At 38.2% G+C, this 27100-nt stretch overlaps 2 protein-coding genes across 3 annotated transcripts; one reads left to right on the top strand and one right to left on the bottom strand.

Annotated features, from left to right (window-relative positions):
* Positions 1–555: 555 nt before the first annotated feature.
* LOC140231658 (tRNA (adenine(58)-N(1))-methyltransferase non-catalytic subunit TRM6-like) lies at positions 556–10722 on the top strand. The gene is made up of 11 exons (XM_072311814.1): positions 556–731; positions 1839–1978; positions 2465–2568; positions 3019–3110; positions 4476–4559; positions 5395–5519; positions 5902–6359; positions 7146–7237; positions 7923–8025; positions 8724–8810; positions 9391–10722. The coding sequence occupies exons 1-11, from the start codon at positions 643–645 to the stop codon at positions 9472–9474; spliced, it is 1458 nt and encodes a 485-aa protein (XP_072167915.1). The 5' UTR covers positions 556–642; the 3' UTR covers positions 9475–10722.
* Positions 10723–17451: 6729 nt separating this feature from the next.
* LOC140231640 (protein Churchill-like) lies at positions 17452–26530 on the bottom strand. Of its 2 annotated transcripts, none has more exons than XM_072311803.1 (4): positions 26469–26530; positions 22594–22732; positions 19145–19215; positions 17452–17682 (listed from the first exon to the last, which is right to left on the bottom strand). In XM_072311803.1, the coding sequence occupies exons 1-4, from the start codon at positions 26481–26483 to the stop codon at positions 17590–17592; spliced, it is 318 nt and encodes a 105-aa protein (XP_072167904.1). In that variant the 5' UTR covers positions 26484–26530; the 3' UTR covers positions 17452–17589. The 2 variants fall into 2 exon arrangements, with proteins under 2 accessions (XP_072167904.1, XP_072167894.1); XM_072311793.1 differs by lacking the exon at positions 26469–26530 and adding an exon at positions 26179–26273.
* Positions 26531–27100: the final 570 nt, after the last annotated feature.

The following is a 27100-nucleotide window of genomic DNA, read 5'->3' as shown; positions in this document are numbered from 1 at the left end:
AGGTAGAAATGTTAAAAAGCGTACAATTCTACAAGGAATTCAGAGTTTATTTGATGAAAATCTGCTTTGAAATGGATGAGATACATAACATAGTAAAACAAAGCGATTCTAATAAAAGGTAGGGTATAAAAAAAAAACAGTAAAACAAAGTGAATATACATATGTAAGGTGAGTCCAACCTTTAATAAGGATCGCTTTTAATTGTTTTGATGTGCAGCCATTCCAAAACTATTCGTATCTAAATAAACTGTGAATTCCTCATATAATTATATGCTTTTTCATATTCAACAACAGGTTCCAGGTTTGTCATTATCTCGAAAAATCATCATCAAAATACGTTGGAAACTTCGAACCCCATCTCAACTGAAACGTTTCACCCCTGAGAAGTACAATCCCGCAATATTCTAATGAGTGCTACCGAGTACCGCGAGCAGCTTGAGGGGCATCAGGACGGGTGCAGCCGCTGCAGTAGCCCGCGCTGGTTCTGGACGCGACGACGGGGCGTGCGTCAGAGGTGCGCAAGCATGCACTAGCAGCATGAGCTGCGGTAATCAAGTCGTGCGTGCTATGTGGCTCATAAAATAAAAGTCATAGAAATTGATTGGTGGGACGGTGTATTGAAGAAGATCATTCATATGAAACATGGATAACCGGGATACTATAACCGAAGGTGCCAATGTCATACTTCAGAAGGGGAAAAACATGAAAGTGTACAAAGTATTACGAAAAAAGTGAGTAACATTCGAGTACTCTCCCCCAGCCTTGTGCTTCTCTTAGTCCCATATGCATAATATTGTGCTGCTCATGGTAAACTTACGGATACTGGATAGTGACCACAACCTAAATTTACTTGTAGTAAAAGTTTAACAAAATGACTTGTGTGTAATAGACTCTTGTTGGTGCTAATGTAATCTGGATATCTCGGATTTCAGAAATCCAAATTGCACCAAAATCACAGAATGTAATGGATAACTTCCATTGTATTTCTGATCAGTCGTGTACATTTGAAACACAAATTGGTCGTGGATGACAGTTACCGCAGCAGCGACCCCATACGGACAAATTACAGCGCTCCGCGACGGGGTTACGATGATGACGGTAGTCGTAGGAAGCGTTGATGATATCGACGTTGACTTTCATGTCACTGCTCAAAACAAAACATCTTGCTCTTCGCAAGTGATTATGGCAAACATAGCTGCTTGCACAATCGAAATCTGAAGTTAGCGGTCTAATATTATGTGATGAATATTTCAAGTTACCAGGAATGAATTTATGCCAAAATGGCAAGTTGCAAGAAGTGGGATGAGAAATGCAGTTCTCAGACACAGACAGAGAGAAGGACAGATGGATAGGAGTACATCTGTATTTGTATTACTCAATAACGCACTTCCTTTAACTTGCTTCAGTCATTCATTGCACATTGATTTTTAGTTCCCACATGGAGTGCCCGTTGGCATGATATTGGACAGCTAACTTCAGTTTTAGATTGTGCAAGCAGTGTGTGCTGCGATCTCTCGCAAAGAGTGAGTTTGTTTTTACCAAGGACGTGAAAGTTGACATTGATATTGACGGTTTTCAACTACCAATTTGTTTCATATTCATGTTAGCAATTATAAATAAGCTATTAAGTATATCTTATGATTTTGGTGCAATTTAGTGAAGTGGAATTTGAGATATCTACATGGATATGAAAGTACATTAGTGCTGATATGTCTTCATTACTTTACTTTTTTTATGATGCATAGAAGAATGCTAACTGTCAGACTAATCTTATCCTTTGAATTTTAATTGATGAGCAGTGGTAAAATGCTCTTAAAATGTCTACAATATGTTTGCAGCAAAGTCTTCCTTGACAAACGACACTTTGCCTTGGACCCCATCATTGGCCATCCCTATGGATCATCATGGGAACTCCAGGGTCGTGGGTTGGTGCCAGTATCGGGTGAAAAAGAGTCACATGACATTGCCGGAAAAATAGGTAAGAATAAATTGTTCACATATCAGTAGATCTTTACTTTCATACATGCACCCAGATTTGTGCACTAACACATAGAGAATGACATGCTCATGTTAAACTTAGATGGTTCTCAGTTAGAATAAATGAAAAGCATAACAAAACAAAAATTTCTGCTGACTGCTCAGTTTTTTGTTGACAAACATGATATGTGGATTTATAATCTGTTCATTATGTATACCACTGCACATAATGAACAACCTAAACTGCCATTTGGCAACCTAAAAAAATCTTTAGGTTGCCCGGCTGGTAACCAAGGAAAAAAGTTAAGTGAGAGCCCTGATCAATATACTCCAATGTGATAAAAGTATAACATGTATTGCTACAGTACTTTGAGTGACGTCTGATGTTTGTTTATTTTTATATTGTGTCTTGTGTCTTGTGTTTTGTGTCTCAAATTTTAAATGTCCATATATATGTGTGTTTGCTTCCTGTTGATTTTTATGCCAGATGAAGGAGGAGCAGACAACAGGGCTATTGTTGATGACATGACTTCACAGAAGCTTGGCAAAGAAGACATCACAAACTTGAAGGAGCAAGGGAAAACTGGTCAGGTAAGAATATAGACGAATGAAAGAACACTATGCATATTGTTGATAGGATAAAGTATTTTGATTATGAAACAGGAAATGTGCCTTGACACTTACAACGTAAAGAGAGTATGAGGGAGAATATCGATAACATGTTATGTTCATTGTAAACTTACAATAGGATTGCAATGAGGAAAGTAATATAATTTGAAATACCTTGTAATGAATTGTTTTTATGTCACAGTAGAGTGTATTGCATTATAATGGTTGTTATTGATGTTTGTCTTTAACCTGTGGAAGACATGTCTGGAGTATACTCAGGCAGGTGTCTATGGGAAATCCGTGTTGTAGCAAAATCAGCCCGTCCTCAACAAGTTCAATACTATGAAGTGTACCAGTGTAGCAGCATATTACTCTTTGATTTTCATTTGCTTGATGTACTGGTCATTGTACGCACTCTTTATTTGTTTTCAGGAAATCATCGATCATCTTGTTGAAAATAGTTCCAGTTTCAATGAGAGAACAGTTTTCTCAAAGGCAAAGTATTTGAAGAAGAAGCAAGATAAGTGAGTACCCATAATATACAGTTTCTTCACCATTCTTGAGAGCCAGTTCATTTGAGTTCAACTTTTGTTGTGATTTAAAAGGCATGATGTATCGTGCATTCTATAATTTTCCTTCTTGTGGTCACAGCAACTGCGCTTTGAATTTTGGGAAAGCTCTGTGACAACTGCATTTTATGGAATTGGGAGTCTCTTGATGTGAACATTTCCAAAAGTTTATTGTTTAACCCTATTCTAACTGGGCTATTTGAGACCAAGTTTTTACTGGGGGGGGGTCAATTTGACCCCCCCTTCAGATCTCGGCCGCCGATCGCACGATCGCCACAAAATTTTGCCTGAACATAGAGCCGGATGTCAACTACAAGATTACATGGTCATACAATAGAAAAATGTTGATTTCATATTTTTTAATAAATTAATTATGCAAATTAATGCATGAAATCATATTATCACCTATAACTCCATCAAAAAGACTGAAGGATTATTAAATTTTTGTGTCAGAGTTCCTCAAGACACATCAAACAATTTTCTTGTAAAAAAATAGTGCAATCAAAATCATTTTCTTTTGTTTTTTATTGTTTTGTTAATTTCTTATGTATTTTATTGTTTTTTCGATCTTATGTTTTCTATTGTTTTTTTGCCAAAATTTGTTGGAGGCACTTTTTCAAGCTTATCTGCATTAGAATTGATTTATTTCAATGGTTAAAAGTTGAAATAATCTAATTTATATCAATTAAACAAAAAAACACAGTTTGCATTGGATTTGCACACGAAATCATGAATTTGAGCGGTTTTCGGGTTGACATGCATATGCAAAACATTGCATAACTTCAGAATGGTATACCGGGACGTCGCAAATTTGGTCTCAAAATATGCGGGAGACTTCAATGAAAAAAGTCTTGAAACGACGCGGCAAAATCTTTGCGCGTTGCGGAATCGTGGCGCGAAACGTCGAGGGGGGGGGGGGTCAATTTGACCCCCCCCCCCCCCCCCCAGTTAGAATAGGGTTAAATAATTGTCATTACAATACTGTATACTTTTTAATGTGTGGTGTTCATGACAATGGCTTTGTGGTGCTTCACCAATATGCAAAATAAGTGACTTACTCCCTACTCAGGTGAGCAACAAAGACTCTTGTGCATCAATATACTAAATGTTTACAAAGCACCTACGTGTTGTACATGTATGTCTTCTAGATACAATGTACCAATTCCAGTACACTGACTCTTTTTTGTGGTACCAGTAGTATGTAGTGAGAAAAATATTTCACAGAAATGAGACCAATATCGTCCTGAGTGTGGTATGATATGAGTTTGTGCACATGTATCAGATGATATATGTTTGTTTGTTTTTATGTTTTTTCCACAGGCATATTATGAGATTTGTTGTTCTGCGACCAAGCACACGTCTTCTATGTCAACTATATTTCAACAAAGCTCCTTCCAAACATATGTGAGTGTTCGTCAATGAAACTTTCTTATTTATGCGATTGTCTGCAGCATTTTTATCAGTGAGTAGTAATGAACAGATTTTTGTTGTTCAACACTACTCTTTGTGTCACATATGATGCACTATATCACGCTTCGGGTACGTTTGCAGGAGGTATCCTCTGTTTGTATGAAACCAAATGAGGAGAGCATTCATTCCAACCATATCCAGTGCCCTCATCTAAAAAAAAAAACCCAACAAAACAAAACAAAACAAAACACGAAATTGTGATGCATTCACCAAGTTGTCCAAATTCAGCACGACTTTGTCCTGATGATTTAAAGTTCCTGTTTACCTTTGGGAGCAGTGATTTAAAAAAAAAAATCAAGATATCACATTTGATGCATATGTAGGTCTGTTGTATCACAAAACGTCAACATATGAAATTTTTGCAATAAAGCCTAAAATATAAGGAGAGATCAGTATTTTTCTCATTAAACTTAATCTGTAAATGGTTTAGTCTGAAAATATTTTTATTATAACTATTTTTCACATTTAGTGTGTTTAACAATACTTAATATCAATTTTATGGATTCAAATTTTTACAGTGGTTGTTTGTACTTCTAAAGCACTAATGCCATTCTTTTGTTTTTTTCTGCAAATGGTAAATTATGCCTTTAAGCACAGCAAGTGTTAATCCCACAAAAGCATTTCAAGAAAGATCAGTCAGTCATGATGTATGTATTGTTAATGTTTATTTCATGTGTTTATAAAACTAAGCAGAGCTGACAGACATGCATTGATTATGTTCAGCCCTCTGACATACACTCACCACTCCACTGAACTTGATTTTATGCAGACAACTTCGCATAGACACGCTAGCCCAGATTCTGTCAGCCACAAACGTCCAATCGGGTAGCAAGGTGATGATGGCTGAGCATTGCCAGGGTCTGCTGGTTGGTGCAGTTGTAGAGAGATTAGCTGGTGAGTAAATTAGATAGCAGTCAATTTGAGTCACTCATGGGAGAGATTCCTCCTTTCTTTAGCAAAGATAGCAGATTTCATTCCTTGAATTTTTTTTTTTTTTTTTTTAAGATTTTGCACAAGACTAAACTATTATGAAAAAACAGAGACAGGCAAAAGTTTGGTGACACATTAAATTTGGTACTAAAAGACCATCATTCACGAAATTATAAACAATGAAATTTGCCAAATGCGAAAAAGTTATGTATCTGTCAAATATTTCTATTTTTTCATAATTTTGTTCCCCATATTTTCTTTACAGATTTAGCCGTCAAATAATAATCATTTTGTGCTTCGTATGTTTAATCTAATTTTATGGTTTTTATTTTCATGCTCTTTAAAGGACTTGGAAGCATTGTGCAGTTTCATTCAGAGGACTTCCCAGCACACACAGCCTTGAATGCATACAACTTTTCAAAGCAGTCCAGAGAGGTCTTGCACACGTTTCCTCTCAAGGACGTGTATCAACACCTCCTTAAGGACACCACCGAAGAGGAGGAAAGGACTGGACAGTGTGTTGCGGGTGTGAGAAATGATGATGAGGATGCAGCAGGCTCTGTTGCTATGGAAACAGATGCTGCAGAGAGGACTAGGGATGAGGCAGAAGTTGACTCTGCTGAGGGTAGGATGCCATCTCTTGCTGAGGATGTAGTCAGTTCTTCCGTTCCAGCATCGTCAAAAGATGCGGGGATGATGGACGCCAGCTGTGAAGGAGTGGATGATGAGAATTCCTCTTCACCGGAAGACAAGGATGATGGAGTGAAGACAGAATCATCAGCCAAGAAGAGCCATCCACACAGGGTAGGTATTTTTTGAAGAGATTGTATCACTAAGTTAATCAGAGAATGATTTATAATTTGAAGTTTGATTGAGAAAAATAGAGATTGACACTTTAAACAGAGTTTCATCTGCTTTGAGGTATTCTTCAGCAATGAAACACAAAAACATTTTGTAGAACTTGTTTGTCTTCTTAGTTTTCAACCCTTTTGATTCCTTGCTGGTCCTGTGCTTGACAAGTAAGGTGAGCATGTGAAGGGGAGATCAATTTAATCTGCATGCATGATTTCATATGTAATAGTATCACAATAATTCTGCTTTTGAGCTGTCCATAACCTTAATAACTTGATACGAGTCCAAACTTATTAATTATAATTATTTGTGTTGTTATTATTGTTTGTTTTCTTGTGTCAACACTACACTAAAAGCAAAGTTAAGATATGTGTAATGTCATAATTTTCAGGAGACTTCATGCCTTAGTTCCTTCAATAAGAAAGTGATACTGTCATACTAAATGATGGTTACTGCAAGTTTGCTATGTAACATCCATATAAACATGGCTAACAAATATACTGAGTAGAAGTAGCCAAATTTCTTAGACTCTTGAGGTAGTGTTGTGAATATTGAATAAATCACTTGTTTATGTACTGTAAAAGCCAATGCTTTGCTTTCCAACACAAAATGAATCTTTTCTCCACTAAATCAATCATTTCCTCAAGGGTTTCAAATGGAGCAAGGCAAGCAAACTGATACCTTACTCTCTTGAAATCTGCTGCAAATTGAATTTCACTTCCCCTATGTTTTATATAGGTTCAGGACGAAATGAAGCTGGAAAGGAGGAGAAGAAGACTTGAAGCCATGACAAAAATGAAGGACTTGCTTTTGAAGAGAGATATGGACACGTAAGTATATTTTGATGAAATGGTATCATGTAGGGATGATTTGTCGGGTGTACAATCTACACAATTGGGCATTAACCCTCTGTATGCCACAGTTTCTTTCTGACCATAGATTATGTGTGTGAAATTAGTGCACATTTGACTCATTGGCAGAGAAGGAGTTAAGCGCACTGCAGGAAAATCCCATATTAAAGAAAAAGATCTTTCAGTCACGGGTATCAACAAATGAAAATCTTATCACATCAAGACAATAATGAGGTTATAATGAGGATATTCTAAGAACCCATCTTCTAGGGTGTTCTGTGGATTATTGGTAGTAGAACGTACATTTAGCCCTCTTTCTTGTTCAACTCGTGTAAAGTCTGTCACATATTTATTTGTTCTTGATTGCTTTGTACATGCTAATGAAACACCCCCCCCCCCCCCACACACACACACACACAAAATGTGTAAAATTTGGAGCAAGCTTGTAAGTTCCTGGATTATAAAGGATATATTGCACTGTTAAGATTTTATTGAGCTTAGTTCAAAACATGATAATATGCCCCTAAAAATAGAAGGAAACACAGTCAATAGATATTGATTACATTTTGCTTTTAAACAAGAAGTGTTTTGCAAGTAACAGTGAATGTCTGTTTTTTCTAAGCTTATGTGCATGTATGCATTTTTTTTTTTTTTTTTTCACCAGGCTTTTGCTTGTCTGCAAATTCCATCCTGCTGAACTGCTGATGGCACTCATTGACTTCCTGGCCCTGTCCAGACCGTTTGCTGTGTACTCCCCCTTCAAAGAGGTGAGTTCTCAGTTTGTGCTATCATAACCACTTTGTATGTGGAGTTACTAGGTTCTGAGTGTAGGAACATGAGCTATATAATGACTGTAAGGCCTTGTGTGATCTATGCAATAGACGATTTGGATGCACATGAAAGCAGTGACTTTTCATTAGCAGCTCAAAAAAGAATAAAAGTAACATTGAACAAATCTGATTATCAATACCGGTACCTCCTTTTTCATTGCTGTTGTTTTTTTATTACACTAAAATGTTACAGTGTAGTACAGTCAGAATTTTGTCTTGGTTTGTATGTCTAAAAGGCAATAGAATAATGCAGACTATGAACCTGATATAGTATCATGTGATGTGTCTAGTTTTAATTTAACCTGTTGAGGATGAGCTGATTTTGCTGCGACACGCGTTTTCCATGAGCACCTGCCCGAGTTATACTCTGGACTAGTCTTCAGGGGGTTAATTACTGCACAACGTAATTTCTATCTTATCTTGAATTCTGTCAGAGTGCATCAAATACTTCTTTTTTTTCAGATGACTCTCATAGTAAAGAATGAAAATACAACAAAATCCTGCTAAAAGAAAGCAATTTTTCTTGCCCAAAGTTCAGTTTTGATCTTGCCACAAAGCAATTTTGCCAAGGTATTCGTTACGATGGAAGTCCCTTGTATTTATGTTACACGTCTGCTTTGTCTCCTCTGGTTCAGCCCTTGGTGGATTGCTACGTCAAGCTGCGGGATCGAGGTGGCGTCATCAACATCAGGCTGACAGAAACTTGGCTGAGGGATTACCAGGTATCATCCTTACCCTATCACTCTGTGCTCAGTGCGTCAAGCAATTGATGAAGAGTACCCTTCTAGTATCCTAAGAAATTAGGAACCCCCTGGTAGCCGACTGTTGGGACTGATAATGCCTCAAACATGCATAAGTGTATGATTTACGTGCCGAATGATTGCCACTTAGAAGAAAGGTCTACGCCAAAATGCACATATTCATGAATCTTAAGTGCGTATTTGCACTGTGCTCACATGTCAGTGATGAAAACTTTTGAGGCAAAAAAAAAAAAAAAAAAAATGTGGCAGTAGTATTATATGTTCTTGAACAGAACTCTTTCTATTTTGAAGTACTATAGGTAACATTGCTTTGTTTGATACTGCATAAGAGGTTTGATGCATTGCCATGTATTCAGCCAAATACCTATGGAAGTGCAAGTCTGCACAAATTTCACGTCTACATTTTCAATATAAATGAGAATAGCTGTCCATTATCAAGACTGCAATACTCTGTCTGTAGCCTTGTATTAATCATTGAGAGTGGATCATATCACTGACACCGATTGATTACGCCATATTTGTTTTATTTGCTCTGATGTAGGTGCTACCAGACAGGACTCATCCCATGATCAACATGAGTGGCACCGGAGGATATCTTCTGACTGGAATTGTTGTTGGGAAATGAAAGTACTGAAAAATTAATGCAACTCGTGTCTGGATAATACCGGCACATAGCATGGTACCCTGCATTTTACATGGTCGTGACAAAAGGGGGACATTCTTGTGAAACTTTGCGTTGGATTCAGACAGTCTCCTAAAGTCTGGTTTTAAACTTTTCTTGAAGCATGAATCTGTTTCTCAACATATATTGTCAGTAACATTGCACAAATTTTGCGCTATGCATTTGTACAAGAGCATGTGTCTTGATGGAACCAGGAAGGCTTGACCTGGGCCCTGTTTCATAAAACTTGTTATCAATAACAAGTTTCGATAGTTGTTACAAGCTACTGAAATCCTTGCATCTGATTGGCCGAGAGCAAATTAGTCATAGAAATATCGCAGTTGTTACTGATAACAAGTTTTATGAAATAGGACCCTGGTATTACTGGGATAACTACCAGGTTTGTTCTTAAAAAAATAAGGTCACATAGATTGATGTCATGCCTTGTGGTAACACCTACTAAAAAGACTGAGAGAGATCCTGGCTTTGCATTGTCCCCTCAGAAAAAACAAACAAACAAACAAATAAACAAACATCGTATTTACTGAGAGACTGTGTGTTGAAGCAATGCTGATGAACTCACATTACATAGGATGGCAGGAGTTCAGTGGTGTAGTGTAGTGGACAAGTATCTGGGCTCTCACAGACAGTGTCCAGGGTTCCTGTCCTACATGGGGCCTACATCTGTGGATGAGATGTGCCCATAATGTCCGTCTTCACCCAGGGGTGTTAAGACGAGTTCCTGGCAATGCTGTTGGGTAGTATTAATATCAGGACCCTCTGGGAGATCAGTGAAAATTCTGAAGAGCCAGCCCCGAGTATTAAAAGCGTATAATTCTCAGTATAATTCATTTTAGTGGAGGTTTCCAATTGACTAGCTTGTGTAATGAGATGCTCACAGCGTTACCAGTGTTGTGCATTTGAATGGAGTGCTATGAAGATAAAAGATTACACGTACAAGTATTTGTGACACAAAACTACGTTGATATAATGTGTGCTCACGTCTCAATATCCTAACTCGTCATTACCGGGAAAAAGCTGGGGTTTAGTTTTCCACTATCAATTTACATGCACATTCACATAATGGCTTTGTAAAATTTCACCAAATTGATGAAATTAAGGAGGTAATGTAATGAACGGTTTGGTGTCGGTGGTCATTGTGTTTTCTTCTTTTTTTTTTGAGGGGGGGGGGGAGGGGGAGAGAATCAATCTCGTTTTAGAGTGTATGGAGAAAAGAGTACATAGAAAAGAGTTCAGAAGTTACAGTGAAGTCAGTTTGGATGAAACTTTCGAAGGAAAGCAAATTTCCAATCAAGTCTCACACCTTGGTTAATACAAATATGACTTGGGACTCTTGACAGCACCACTGGCCGATTATTGCACTTTTGGTGAATGAGGTCCCCAGGATTGGAAAATTGTTTAAATTTTTATACAGTTAAAACTGTCTATAGCAGCCACCCAAGGGAGACGAAAAAAGTGGCCATTTGTAGACAGGTGGCCACTATAGACGGGTTTTTTAACATGCCTTTTTCTCTCGGAGGGAATTGTTTTTAGTAGTCGTATATGGCAGATGGTCGCTATTAAAGACAAAATTGGCTGTGTTTGATTCAGGGTTTTTTTTCTGTGTTTGTGTTGGAAGCTGTGCCATAGATAACCACTGTAAACAGTACTTTGCCAGTATTGGTAACTTTGTTACAAAAGCACTGGCTAGCAACTGAAATGTGAGCAATCTCACGAGATAGCAATAGAGCATTTCAACCGTGTGCAGTGTCTATAACAGTTCAATATACTGTTGGCAACAATCAGAACATTTATATATTCTATATATGTGTAGACTTAAGATGGATCCAATTTGAGTTATTGATCATATTTTGTATCTTTTTAGATTAAATATATTATTGGTATTAAAAGGCCAGCACACCATAGGTGAATGAATGGGAGAAATTACATACTGTAATACAGATATCTCATCCTGTCTCTGAAAAGCTACAGAAATGGTATTCCAGCAAAATTCAGTCACAAAGTATGCCTAAAGACAGTGATTTTGCTCTGAGCAAGAAGAATTGTTATGGTTGCACATATTTTGTATTGCAGTCACATTAAACAGGGAAAAATGCTATTGATGAAGTGCAAATCAAGTCTTCAGTGAGTTTGATCCTCTACTGTAGAAGCTTACCATAAGCCTTTAGCTTTATGTGAATGAAAGGTCTACCATGCACAAAGGTGAACGAGACCAATCAAACTCTAAGCATCTACTTTGCTCCCCGTAGATTTGACTTACTTAGGGAGGAATTATTTCCTAATTTCTCATCATGTAATACACATATCAATAGTGCCATGTATAGATTTGTGGAATTGTTGACTGTGAACACATAAACCTATGCTCTAAAAAACCCAAAACAAATACACTATACACTGAACAAGGATGTGGATGCCATAGAGGCTCTCATATTCCAGTAATGTAGCAATGTAATTCCATCACCATACCACTTGACAATTTCACCTGTGTAGAATTTATGCATGCTTTCTTTTGTTGTGCTTCCGTGAGCATCCAGTCATGCATTCTTAAGTGAAGCTGCTGTCGTCATCCTCATTCATTGTGATTTGTTATGAATTTTAAAACATTATTATTCCTCATCGCAATCACTATAAATTTTAAAACTCGGTACATACAGTATGACCAATTTATAGATGTTCAAAATAAAGTCTGAAAATCAAACTGAAGTGAAATTCCTTACCAAGGGGCAATTCCACCAACGAAAAAAGAGCCGAGACTTTTTGAGTGAGACATGGCGCATGTGCAGAAGATGCCAGCCCCTCTGTACATTGTAAAATGGCTTTACCATTACCAACTATGAAAATAAAATGTTACTCTGTTATGAAGGTTGCATATACAACACTATACAGAGTAAAATATGTAAAACTCTACTGTGGTGGTGATTGAGTTATTCTGTGAAGATGTTATGAGAATTGCAATTGCAATTGGTCAAGAAAATTGTAATTTTATAACTGTACAATGAGTGTGTGTGTATATATACTTGTATATATATGTATATATATTATATATATATATACATACTGAATATGTATATATGTGACCCTGCATCACAAAACAAAAAGAAAGTTGCCAGACATAACATTTTAGTTAAGAGCATCATTATTCTAAAAGAGCAGACTTTAAGCTTTAAAATGATGTATAACTCAAATCAAATGGACTCTCCTAACCTATCTAAATTTTGGAAAGGAAGCACACACTCAGAAAAAGTGTGAACCGAGAAAAGAGGCTCTGAAGTACAGTGTCTATTCAAGCGCGTAATCTTTACCAAGCTGTGCTGGTTGTGCCATGAATGGGACAAAAATCAGGATGTAAACCACCGGAGAAAGAACAGTGAAGGGATTATCAGATTAAAGTGAAATTTGATATGCTTTATTAACACATTCTGTCCATAATTAATGCCAACTTTCAAAGCAGCAGCATTATCCTTTCAAAAGTTTAGAGTTGAAAGTGAAGTGTATACATGGTGTATAAGGTTTTTAATTAAGAAATGGAAAGGGGACTCTAAAGATACAACTAATCACACTATTCTACCAAAAAATGTTTGAGATAAACTGATGAAAAAAACACACTTTCCTGTCCGTTTTATGAACCCAAATTTTAGCATAATGCAGAAGAAGACTTGCTCTTTCAGAAAATATAAAAGTCAAGATGGTTGGGTTGACCCATTTCACCTTTTTTCAGTCCTCACACAAATCAGTGTGTGCGACTTTTTGTTCATTTTGTGATGCGCGGTCACATATATATACAGTGTGTCTCTAAAAAAAGTAAACCCAACTTCAACAGCAAATTTTCAGAAAACTAAAATATTTTGCACATTATTTTTTCATGGTTAGATAGTCCAATAAGTCCTCTATCCAATGATACCACGTAGGTTATGTAACTCTCATGCATGACTGAGCATGATTCAACTTAGTGAATGGGTGTGAAATCATCACTGTGGCAAGTTATTTCTTGCTATTGTCATGCATTCAGGGCATAATATTTGAAGTTAAATTTTTGTCACATGGTAGGCCTATGATTACACAACAACTTCAGCAAAGGTTGTTCCTGACACAGGCACACTTCACATGCTTTCCAAACATGGTACAGTTGACAATTGAGCAGAGAGTATTCCTGGTAACTCGATACCAGGAAACAAGAAGTTTGGTGGAAGTTCAAGAGGCTTTTCGGGTGCAGTTCCCCGACAGGCAGCCTCCAACAAAAAGAGCCATCTGGTACAATGTGAGAAAGTATGCTGATCACGGAACTTGCCACAGTGATGATTTTACACCCATTCACTAAGTTGAATCATGCTCAGTCATGCATGAGAGTTACATAACCTACGTGGTATCATTGGACAGAGGACTTATTGGACTAATCATGAAAAAATAATGTGTAAATATTCTATAGTTTTCTGAAAATTTGCCGTTGAAGTTGGGTTTACTTTTTTTAGAGACACACTGTGTATATACAATGTATATATATATATATATATATACATATGTGACCCTGCACCTCAAAACAAACAAAAAGTCTATATATATATATATATATATATATATATATATATATATATATATATATATATATATATATATATTATATATATATATATATATATATATATATATATATATATATATATATATATATATATATATATATATATATATATATGGCTTTGAATGCATTAATCTGTGATGAAGACTTTCAATACATGTAGTTAGTACACCATACAATTCAACTAGGCTTGCAAAGAAAGTCAGACCAGCCAACGAAATAATGAATGTGTTCTGGTTTTAATATAAATCATCTAAACAGTTACAAATATGGATGCTAAATCTAACACATACAGTACACATACTTTTGCAAAATATGGATGACTTTGGATTGCTTACAGACGAAGTTACATAAATTGTGTACATTGTCAACTTCATGTGCAGTTTATTCTTTACAACCACTGTGTGCATTTAACATAATTATATATAGAAATTGCACTTCAAATAAGCATAATCCTATTTTACAATATTGTAATAATAAATGGAGTACTTAAAATTACTTTATAAGATTATACACAGGCCATATTACTCCTATACACATACTGTACTGCACATATCTATTTCTAACATACAGACACAGACATACACACACACACAAACACACACACAAAAAAAAACATGAACAAAGTTAGAAGTGGCAAAAATCAAACTTGTGCCCAGTTTTGAAGTAAATTCTCAGACCACAATAACATTGTAGAAAATATTTGCCCATGTTAAAGCTTTTCTCCACGCTGAATAACATCAACTCATGCACAATTGACAGTACCGGTACATGTATTTTATTTTCTCCCAATTTCTGCTATGTGCAGTACTGCCATTCAGAACACAGATGTTACTAAGCAGTGGACACTGGTTGAGATGCTCTGTGTAATCAAAGATGTGTGGACAATGCATGATACATAACTGCATTTCGAGTTTCATTATTTAATAATGTAATGTTAATACATTACTGTATCCAATACTGTCACATATGTTATTACAAACAAGTGATTAGTTATTACAATTTTTAACAAATTTGGCAAATGCAATCAAAGATAACATCCTTTGTGAACAGTAAGGAGATAATCACAACATGTCATTTCCAAGATGGTGGCAAGTACTACAGCAATAAAAAAATGATTTAACCAAAAAAAGTCTTTGTTTGCCTGTATTTCAATAGGGGCAGATCCAGGAATTCCGTAAAGGGGAGGTGCCTTTTAACCCGTTCCATACTGAATTCTGAAATGGCAATAGACTTAATACACAGGCCACCAGGTTCCCGTATGGAAAGGGTTAAAAAGTAAGGGGGGGGGGGGGGTGCACGCTGGTAGCTGGGGAAAAATAGGTGGTCCAATTAAATTGATCTTCATTCACAGGCCACTGCAGTACGCTAAAAAACCATGAACAGCATCCATCAGTTTAATCATACAGTATATGTGCATTGAAGCATACCCCCATCGGTAATGGTCGACTCCCGTCAAGATTCTTTGGCTATGTGTGTACTTACATAGAGCTCAGTAATAATGCTGTGCCTAGTTTTTTACTGAAATTCTTGAATATGTCCGAGCCAGGCCAGTGTTTTTCACCCCATAAAGCCCCATGCTACCTGGCCTTCCACTATACACAGGTATCAAATACTGTCTGGTATTAAACATGGAAGGGGATAATACGTGATGAGAGAACAGTGGTAAAAATATGTACGTGTAAGATTATTCCCTGACATGCACAACTCTAGGCACTTTTTCTGCGTCACTGCATACTGATAAAAAGGTCAATATGGTACACTGCAAGCCCAAAATTTGTAGTGTGGTACAGTGTCTGTTTCAAACTTGGAAGTACACCTTGCTTTCTCAATAATACAGCTTGTATTAACTGTAGGGGGTGTCCACCTTGTAAACAGCAGTGCAGTACTCGGAGAGCTGAGAAGGCATATTTTTGGCGTAGGGTCCCGTTGTAATTGTTGACGGGACATACGGTACAGGATTGCAAAAAAAAGTGAGTAGGCATCTCAGTATTAACTGTCAACCCACATAATTGCACAAGCTGTACATGGGTTCTCTTGTCCTTGCAACAAGTAAGGTAAGAAGACGCCCACTTCTAGAAGTGTAATGAACGTTAATGATCATGAGGAAAAAAGTGCCCATAGATCTTAACACAAGAAATCTGATACTGTAATGGGTCAAAGGACTTTCACCATCATAAAAGTCAAAGGATACCAGTAGTGTTGCAGAAATATGGCTTTAGTCAGCTGTATATCAATACACTTTCACACTGCAGTGGAAAGGTGAGAGGAACCACAATGAACAAGGATACGGGAAAGAAAAACAAATTGAAGTGGGCTCCTCTTGATCCTCTGGATAATACTGCCTTAAAGATAATAAAAAGTTTTGGTACCTCAAAAGCTTTCCTGATTTTCCTTGTCTTGGTTTGTGTTTCAGGTTAAAGTACGTTGTCTGTGAGAATTACTCGCCCCAAAGTGCTCTCATGTCTTAGTAATCATGCAATAATGGTTTCGTACCAGAGCTGACGCTGTACAGCGTCGATAAATATTGTACGAAACCACTGACTGCGACCAGCAGCGTGCAGCCCATTGTACGCATAGCTAACTGCGACCAGCAGCCCCATACGCATAGCGTAATGGGGCTTCGCATTGTAGCATTCAGGATCATGACAGAATTAGTATCGCGGGTAAGTGTCAACTTAAAATCCAAAAATTTCTTCGATTTGAAGACTTACCAATTAAGTTGAAGTATTGAAAACAGGCTTCGAACAACGTTTGGTTCTGCCAATAGTCCCTTTCTGTTCGAATTGATGACTGAATGTGACTCGGTCGAGAGGACCTTGGGAGAGCTACATACACTGGATACCATGGCCAGCGCATGCGCACACAAACATCTTATCCGTTCATGGATTTGAAATTTGTGTGCATGTGATGTGTTTGCATGCACTGGCTGTAGTATTCAGTGTACTGTATGTAGCTCTCCTAAAGTCCTGTCGACAGAGTCACATTCAGTCATCAATTCGAACAGAAAGGGACTATAGGCAGAACCAAACGTTGCCCGAAGCCTGTTTTCAATACTTCAACTTAATTGGTAAGTCTTCAAATTGAAGAATTTATGGGATTTTAAGTTGACATTTACCCTGCGATACTAAATCTGTCATGATCCTGAATGCTACAATGCGAAGCCCGCTTACGCTATGCGTATGGGACTGCTGGTCGCTATGCGTATGGGGCTGCTGATCGCAGTTAATTGCATGATTACTAAGACATGAGAGCACTTTGGGGCGAGTAAGTCTCACAGTGTTAGTTATATGAAAGGTACTTTAACCTGAAACACAAACTAAGACAAGGAAATTCAAGGACACTTTTGAGGTACCAAAACTTTTTATTATCTTTAAGTTTCCATTGACACTGTACATGAACAGGGTGCCATTACTCATGAAAGAGTCAATGGCAAAGTCATTGCCCTTTTACAAAGGAACAACAGGAGTGTTTTGTTTGTTCTAGAAAATTCCGAGTTCTTTCCTGGGATCCACAGGCTGAATACAGACCAAGTCATTTCCAATGCCACACAGCATGCAGTTCATGGAATATTCCTGAGGAAGTTGGAAGGAGGGGGAAAAAAAGAGAGGACACACATATCACTTTGTTTTGGTTTGTCAAAGGGCTTGGATGGTTGGTACAGTACACATCTCAGTCCACTGCTACCCAAGGCTTGTTTGCAGTAGAGCTTTACCTCTATTCATAGATTTGACCAGGTCTATGGCCGATGAATTCTTGCACAACCACACATGGCCTTCAGTGCATTTTGGTGTACCGTTTTAGTGAGAGCAAGGCAAATTCTAATAATCCTAGCAATGTAGCCCACATTTCAATGCAAGACACTCATGTGTATCAGAAGTATGAAACTCTACTATAAATGTAAGATATTTATACAGCAGAAGCTCATGATGATGAGTTGCTTGAATATTTTAACAAATTTAGAGACACAGTGAGGTACTGCTTTTAACGATGTGAATTTGGTGGTCCATATTTTCCATAATTGTATTTACCTGGTCTTTTTTTTTTTCAGTATGTTTTCCAGGTACTGGTTAGAACAATGTAAAGTTGGTGGTCCCAGCAGCATCACTATGAAAAATAAGATTTTCCTGTACAGCATGTCAAATAGAAGACATGCCCTACACACTGTTTTAACTGTAATACTTGATCAACTTCCTGCAAATTTTCTCTAACTTATTGCTTTGAGTAAACTAGTTCCATCTATAAAAGTACTCTGACATGATTTCTTCAACTGTTAACTCTTTATGTGCCACGTTCGCACGTCCGACTCAGTCGACAGCGTGCCAACTTCGCATATTCTACTCAAACTCACTAATCCGCCTAATCCGATTGATAAATCGCCAAATGCCGTGGTACAATGAAAGCGTTTCTCTCGCTTCCGTTCCTCTCACATATAGCTTGCATTTTATGTAGTGATTGACTATCAAGAGGTGTTTTCTACTGAGTTTGAGAGTAATTTCTAAGTTTCTGACACAGTCTTGTGTTCAAAAGTCAAGCCTTTGCAGTAAGGTAGCTACTGGTCATGTGAAAGAAAAGCAATCATATATTTGTCCTACAATAAAACATCAAAGCAAAGCTTGGCAGTTTCACAACTACTTTACTAACTAAATTGCCCCAGCTCAACAGAAATCTAAAGAATTTACATATACTTGAAAAACAGAATGTTTTCTCAAAGGGTGAAACCGTTAGTGTCTCAGAATAATGTGGCACAAAGGATGTTTCCACCATGGCACGTGAAGAGTTAAAAACATACAGAAAATAGTAAATACTGAGGAAACTAGAAACAGAGTGATCTGACATAACAAAATGCTTGATTTAACAAGCACGTCTTTGGTCCAATTGGAATATATATACATGTATATTTTCAAAAGTCTATTTGTTCTTGTCTTTTGTCTAGTGATATATCAGAGTACCTAACAAGATGAAAAAAGGACCCCTCTATACTGAGTTTCCACTGTATACACGTATGTGGCATGCAATCCAATGTGACGGACTCACCTGATAATCACCGTCAATGATGAATATGTGTTCATGCTCTGCAATCACGTGACTGCAATATGTACAAACATCTGTAAGGTGAGGAAGAAGAAACACACAATAATAATAATAATAATAATGATGATGAAATAATAACAATAATAATAATAATAATAATAATAATAATAATAATAATGATAATAATAATAAGGTCTTATTTACCCAGGGTAGCCTCTTCAGTGTTACCACTGCTCTACCAGAGGGCCCTGCTATTATTATTACCCTAGCGTTGCCAGGTACCCATTTATACACCTGGGTCGAGAGGGACATTGTGGGTAAAAACATCTTGTCCAAGGATGTAAGCACTGGGCGGGATTCGAACTCGCGGTCCTCCGTTCGGGAGTCGGGAGTCTTATCCACTATGCCACAATAATAATAGTAACAATAACAATAATAATTGTTATCATTATTATTATTATCATTGTTATCATTATAGACAAATATACTATGGAAACATTTATGTAGCACTTAATACTGGCATTTCTAAGGGCATGAAAAAAGTGAACACACATAAACCAGTGAAATCACACTTAACAAGAATTAAAGAAGCTCATGCATGATGTCCTGTGGCCACATCCTCTTGAGTCACAAGATACATGTAATGTCATTCATCTCCATTGACACTATTATTATTATCATGAGCTTCCTCATGGAGACATATTCTTCAATAGTGTAGGTTTAAATAATATTATTATTTGATATGTTTATAATAAAGTTTGATCTGACATCAGAACTGACTGGGGCAAATTATATTAAGTTATTTTTTTTGTACAGGGGAAACTAGGTACAACGAACACTGCTATAACGAGATATCGGTTATTACGAGGAAATTTTCCCGGTCCCAAATTTCCTTCCACACAAGTCTATGTAAAATGCTACTCTTATAGCGAGATCGGCTATAACGAAATAACGGCTGTAGCGAGATAAATTTGTGATTTCCAAACAAAGAAAAACATAGCCAATCAAACCTGTTATAGCGAGGTAAAGGAAAATGTCTTCGGGTAAAGCTTTACTTCGCCTGTGCTATCATGTTCCCAGATTGTAAAGCTCGATGCGCCAAAAACTGTCTTGTACACACATATTTTCTTCAGTTCACTCAGTTGTGTCTGTGTGCGCGCACATACATGCAGAAAATGTGGTGGGACGGCCGTATAGGTGACATCATCATGACGTTTAGCAAGTGTGAGGCAATCTGATGCTGTGATTGGCTTTCTACCTAGGGAATTCCCCATCTCCACACACACGCAGTCATAAGGCTGCGTTCACATAGAAGTATACTATTCGGGTATTCGGGCTCGTTTTTCGAGGGCACGCGAATAGCTTGAATCGAACGATAGGATTTCCTCACACCGGTTCACATAAGAGGGCACTATTCAAAAGTACGAATAGCTGCGAAAAGTATAGCAAAGTGGGAATCGAGCTTGTTCGATTTTCTTGCAGCGTATACCGTCTCTCGTTTATGAAATAATGACACTTTTGGTCTGGATTTGCCCTTTAGCAAAAATAAGCATGCAGACTGACATTCTGATGCAGTTTAGAAATTGTTAATAAGATTCGCTGGGATGTAGGAGGAAGAAATCCTCACTGCATGGGATGGTGAGTTGACGGTGCGGGTGATGGTGCATTCGGTGCTCGAATACCGAATACCGAATACTTCTATGTGAACGCAGTCTAATGTACATACAGAATGTGTCACATACACACGCAGCATTGTGCAGACCATATTCAAGCTTTCCACACACAACACACACCCATACCATAACCACACACCAATCCACAGACGATCTTCACACAATTACAAGCTATATAGAGTTACAAATTCAAACATCTACAATTAATACGAAAAAAAAAAACTTGATATCGGATTTCATTGGCGAAAAAACATCTTCTTACCCATAAAGGTGAGTAATTACCTCACACACATTACCAAGTTATCAGTATTGATTGAAAGATGATGGGTAGTCCCACTTGTGCAAATTAATGTCTTTATGTTATGCTTTCTTTTATGCCTACTGATATAACGAGATATCGGCTATAACGAGGAAAACGACTCGGTCCCGACCATCTCGTTATATCGAGTTTCCACTGTATTATTCACAAGAACAACAATATTCTTGTGTTCAATGCAAGATAACTCCCTATTTGTTTTGCGCACAAACACACACGTACAAGAGTGTGACTGAATGAGTCAATACCTGCCTTGAAAGATGTCTTTGTTGTAAGTGTATCCTTGGCAGTGTAATGGAGGAGGTAATTGTGCATGTTTTTTAATTCATTTTACATGGCTAATAAGCACTTTCATGCTAATCAACACTGTGCACGAGTCTAAGCAATGGTTTACAGTGATTTTGCTTAGAGGCACAAATACAGCGGCGGATCCAGAGGGGGGCACAACCGGCATACACCCCCCCCCCCCCCTTTATTTTTCGTTTTAAAAAAAAATGAAAAAAATGAAAAAAATGAATGTAACCCGGAAGTGGCACCAGAAATAGTTGTGCCCCCCTTTACAGAATTCCTGGATCTGCCCCTGCAAATATGCTGTTGCTGATAGACTTGAACCAGTGACTTTACTATTGAGAGCCCTTGGTGTCATCCACTAAGCCACCACAGCGCCTCAGAGAGATGAGTAGTCAGTGATAATTTATGTATGCCTCAAAGAGAAGGGTTACTAAACAATGCTTTTTTTAATCCTGTGATGACAGTGGTTTTGAGACATTAATTGGACGTGTTGCTTGAAATGCTTTTTAATCAATAATTCTGATAACTGAAATTTCCACACATTTATCTGGTGAGTGGTGCATTTGTTTAACTTTGTCCAATCAACATTGCATTCTCACTTGGGGTGAAGATTCCTACGATGGCAGCACAAGGTTTAGGCAAAGGACCAAAGGAAGTCTCGAAGAGAACTTGACTCATGTCAGATGGTGTCTTCTAGGCATGAGTATCTCAGATTCTGATTTTAGGTTTAACTGAAACATGTCTAATGTGAAAGAAAAGTTTTCATTTTCAAGTAGAGGCCTTTGGAAACTGCCTGAAGAATTAAACAAAACAAAAAAATACCCAGAGATATAATAAGTTAAAAGACAATAATTTCTGTATTTAATAGGCGAAGGTGATAAGATCGAAGCTATGATGCATTGACATTTTATACCAAATTCCATCTTTACATGGAAGGTTAATGTGGAATGCAGGAGACTCAGAAGCCAGCTACCACAGTGCACTCCTGTACAGTGAACACTGTTATAAAAAAAAACAGATACAATGGAGTAAAATTCACTAAACTTATCATCTAGACATCTCGATATACGTTCTGACTTAACAAAATTTTGATATAATGAAAGAAAACTGCTGGTTCCAAGGATTTTGTTATAATGGGAGTCGCCTGTACTTCAATCCCCACTGTTACATACGGTCATATGAGATGACTTCTTCTCCATCATCCTTAACCTCTGTGTTCCTCTGGCTGATTTTGATTGGTTCTCGTTTCCGACACTCTGCACACCGTTCAAAGTTCATCCAGTATGTCCCATTGTCCAGACATGTTCTTCCCTGTCAAACGAAAAACACAGACAACAATGCTGTGATAGAAAGATGTCACCTGTTGGCAGATGCCCAAAATCTTTTGAGAAGCACACAGATCCAACTTGCACTGAATCTTGACTACTATGCAATATATCACTGAAAAACTGCAATCACTTCACATGCTGTGTGAATGGTATGATAATATGTTAATAAAATGCATGGGGCAGTCACTATACAGAGCTATTTACGCAGTATTTCGTACATAACAAAATCTGTTTTCAATTAGGACTGCTCTTATCACTTTTTATGTCATGAAACTGAGATTAAATATAACTTCATGAATAAATGATACTCCAAGATGGATATAGCTAGCCCCCCCGATCTACAATGTAGATCTATTTTGCAAGTCTACTAATCTTTTGGGGAAGGTTTGCAATCGGCAGATCATCATTGGTATACATCCGGTGCCCGATCCTAGTCCTGCACTCTCTAGAGACTAGACTTTAGATAGAGGAATTGATGTGCAGGTCCAATAGCTTGCTGTTATTTTCACATGCAGATATTTTTGCAAAGGGGGAGGTCACAGACATTTTCGAAAGGTTAGAAATTTTGCGAATCTTTTTTGTGTGTTTTATTCTTTTTTATCATACAATGTATATACCCTCAGGCTTTGGCTTTGACTTTCACATACTGATAAATAGACCGCATGACGTCTGGGAGGTCATGTGGGATGCAATTTCTCGAGGTGCTAGAAGAGTGGACTGCAGAGATATTGTAGATAACAGTCACTGTATTGACTGTATCTATTTAGACTACAGGAAAGCATTTGACACTGTGTCCCACAAATGCCTGCTTTGCAAGTTACAAGCCTATGGAATAACTGGTCATGTTCTCCACTGGATAGAGGCCTATTTGATGGGAAGGTCACAGAGAGTCATTGTGAATGGTAAACTGTCATCTCCACATTCAGTATCCAGTGGGTTCCCTCAGGGCAGTGTGTTGGGACCAGTGCTCTTCCTCTGTTTCATTAACGATCTGCCAGAAGAGGTGACATCTGAAATTAAATTGTTTGCTGATGATCATACCAAGTTATACCATATTGTTGATAATCAAAGCTAAGCAGAATATTTGCAAAGGACATTCATGCTGTCTCAGCCTGGGCCGACAAATGGAAGTTGCAATTTAACAATATTATGCAAGGTTGTTCACTACGGGAAACCGAACCAGAAGAATGACTACACCATATCAACCACTGGTAAACAAAGCAAGATCCCTGTAGCTGAACATGAGAAAGACCTTGGAGTGACCTTTGATTCTGCACTTTCGTTTTCTGAGCACGTCCCTGAGATAACCAAAAGAGCCAATACCAAGCTTGGAATTCTGAAAAAGATTCTTTTCCAGCCTGAATGAAAGAGGATGGCTCAAGCTCCACAAGTCTATCAATATCACTTATCAGACCCACACTAGAATATTGCGACTTGGTATGGTGTCCAATGTTCACAACAGATGATGATTTGTTAGAGAAAGTGCAGCAAAGAGCCACACGTCAACTTCCACATCTTTGCTACCTGGAATATCCAGATAGACTGAAAGTCCTGCGTTTTGAGACTCTTGCATACAGTAATAGTAATACAGGAGACAAAGAGCAAAGGTTCTATAAATCTATAAAGATCATGAACGGGATTGACCACCTACAAGAGTAGATGTACACCAATTTTTCCAATTGGTAGATAGCTCCAGAACCAGAGGCCACAGCAATCAGAAAGAAAGTCAGAAAACCCAGATCCAGATACCATGTTGCGTCACAAGTCCTCTGTTCGCAGTTGTAACAACTGGAACTCCTTGCCAAATGCATCAGCTGTCAGAGCAACAAATGTCAACCAATTCAAAACTATCCTCGAGAAACATAATCAGAGAGATAGTGAAACCTGGAGGAGCAAATAAGCAATGCTTTACGTCTCCAAATCCAAGTAAACTCCAAGTACAGTTCGACCTCGATTATCCGGCCTCATTTTATCCGGAAATCTCTGCTATCCGGACGCGTTCATGCAGTGAAGGACTTTTTTTTTTTTTCATCCAAAAATTTAGAAAAAACAGTGACTTTAACATCTTTTCATGGATCTATTTTATTTCATAAGATGTGCATGATAGGTTTCTCAATATCTAATGAGGTCCCCGGTAAAACATGTATGATTTTCACATGAAGATATACAGTGTAGGCCTAACCCCGGGACGCTCCATGTACACAGTTACACACTGTGTTGGGGCTGGTCGCAGTTAGTGTAGGCCTAGGCCTACTTTATTTTTGTGAAGAAGGGACTACAATTTTGCGCAGGCTAGTAGATTGTACACCACCGTGGCTATGCGGGGTACGCTACCTGCCTAGCTGCCAGTGCACTGGGACGGCAGCTTGGACGGCAGCTATATTGTATCTCCCATATCCGGCCAATTCGCTTATCCGCCGGATAATCGAGGTCGAACTGTAAGTCTAAGTAAGTATCGTTAGAGGACTGGTCTAGCGCCGCACTTAGCCTGACCAGACCGCTGTGCACAGCACAGCAGTCTGACATGTACTAGTGTTTAAACGTACGTAAACGATTGTCGCTTTTGACGGCAAGACCACAAAAATGTCTTTTATTTTGTTTGATTTTAACAGTAATACCACCCACCTATATCGTATATTGCTGATGGTTGAGTTGAATTTGGTGTTTTGTTGGTATCCAAACCTTATTGTTGAATTTTTCGGAGTAGATTGTGCGATGATTCACAAAATAAACGAACAGCCACGAACGCTCAACCCTAGACGCCCGTGCGTTTCGTGTGTTACGTATATAAAGCTTGTCGTCTTCTACCATGTATTTCCGCGCGTGCTGCTCTCATGATATGACGTCACTCCGACTACCTCCGACTACCTACGTTGTAGCATAGGAGAGTGATTGCCATTCAATAACACGCAGAAGATGAGGAGTGAAGCAATACGGACGCTCACAGACCTGATTTTAAGGACTTATTTCGGTAGGTTTTTGACGTAATTAAAAAAAAATACGCATACCGATTATTGGATGATTATCATAGATTACGGGGATTCCTTATATTTTAGTTTTCCACGATTAAAAAAGATATTCATGAAGAAGTCGCACAACCACCACTGAAAAATGACAACGTCTGCGAAGGAGTAGCCGTGCAGCCCTGTCGCTTCGCGACAGCGGCTGCGTGTAGCTAGCGCCGCACTCTGCCTCATCCACCCACGTACACTGACGTTGTGACGCCTTTTACCATGTCACTCGACTCTCTACGCTAGAGTTACGGCGGAGCTGGGCTTCTTATTTCCGTTGCCACCCGCACGGGCCTCTACTGCAACTAAAGTAGTCATCATGGTCATATGAAAACTATAGTTTTCTGTAAATTTCAGTGCTAAAAACAAAAACTGAACTTAGCAACGTTAAACAGAACAATAAGAGGTCACTTCTTACCCGGTCAACATGTCTATTCTTCACGCAGTCAACACACATGATTGTCAGAAATGCGTTAAAGTATGAAAAGAATAGACGAAGCTCGTGAGTTGTGCGGATAGTGTATGGTGGCGCTAAATACACAATAACAGTATATGTACTAGTAATGTATTAATTTTTGTAATACCAGTATGTGAGCAATGATTTGACGAAAAAGCGAAAAGAAAGCTCAGTCCCTTGAAGCTCAGTAAGTGTAGAAGACCCTTAACAGGATTATCCCATTCCTATAGTGACAAAGTGATAATTAAGACCTGGCAGGGATCCATGCGTGCCTATCCAGTCTTGTGTCAGAAACATCAGTTACATCGCTGGCCGGCGCAGACGTGGGGGCCGTGGGGGCTCGGGCCCCAACACTTTTTGTGCACCATACAAAGGAATACATAAGGTGTCATCACTTCGGGCCCCACACTTACTTTAACCCGGAAGTACGTAAGTGCATGGCACTAAAATAGAAATAGATAGGGATCTTGAAGTATGGCGGCGGTAAGGTTATGTTTTTTCTCTGAAGACCTTTTTTTTTTTTTGCTTGTCAGCTGAAGAAACCCGGAAGTGGCCGGATAGAGATGAGAGGACTTTATTTTTTTGCTTGTCAGCTGAAAAAAACCCGGAAGTGGACGGGTACGGTAGAGATGAGTTGATGACCCTTTTTTTTTTTTTTTTTTTTTTTTTTTTTTGCTTGTCAACTGAAGAAACCCGGAAGTGGACGGGGAGAAGAGATGAGCCTTTTTTTTTCTTTTCTTTTCTTTTTTTGTTTTTATTTTTGGCTTGTTAGCTCATGAAACCCGGAAGTGAGCCCCCACACTTTTGAAAACACTGCGCCGGTGTCACAGGCGATCCGTTCCGGGTTCCGGGGGAACCGATATACTGGCCGATACGTTCCGCA

This window comes from Diadema setosum, chromosome 1 (genome assembly GCF_964275005.1).
Source record: "Diadema setosum chromosome 1, eeDiaSeto1, whole genome shotgun sequence".
NCBI lineage: Eukaryota > Metazoa > Echinodermata > Echinoidea > Diadematoida > Diadematidae > Diadema > Diadema setosum.
Note: the sequence above shows the minus strand (reverse complement) of the source record. Positions and strands in the feature narration are given on the sequence as shown.

Bases quoted from the DNA above. Each gene is read 5' to 3' on its own strand.
- LOC140231658 (XM_072311814.1), top strand. From the start codon at position 643: ATGGATAACCGGGATACTATAACCGAAGGTGCCAATGTCATACTTCAG. The intron at 732-1,838 runs GTGAGTAACATT...ATATGTTTGCAG, and splicing joins TACAAAGTATTACGAAAAAA to CAAAGTCTTCCTTGACAAAC. The intron at 4,560-5,394 runs GTGAGTGTTCGT...GATTTTATGCAG, and splicing joins AAAGCTCCTTCCAAACATAT to ACAACTTCGCATAGACACGC.
- LOC140231640 (XM_072311793.1), bottom strand. From the start codon at position 26,217: ATGTGTGTTGACTGCGTGAAGAATAGACATGTTGACCGG. The intron at 22,733-26,178 runs GTAAGAAGTGAC...TTCGTTTGACAG, and splicing joins AGAATAGACATGTTGACCGG to GGAAGAACATGTCTGGACAA. The intron at 19,216-22,593 runs GTATGTAACAGT...CTCACCTTACAG, and splicing joins AGAAGTCATCTCATATGACC to ATGTTTGTACATATTGCAGT.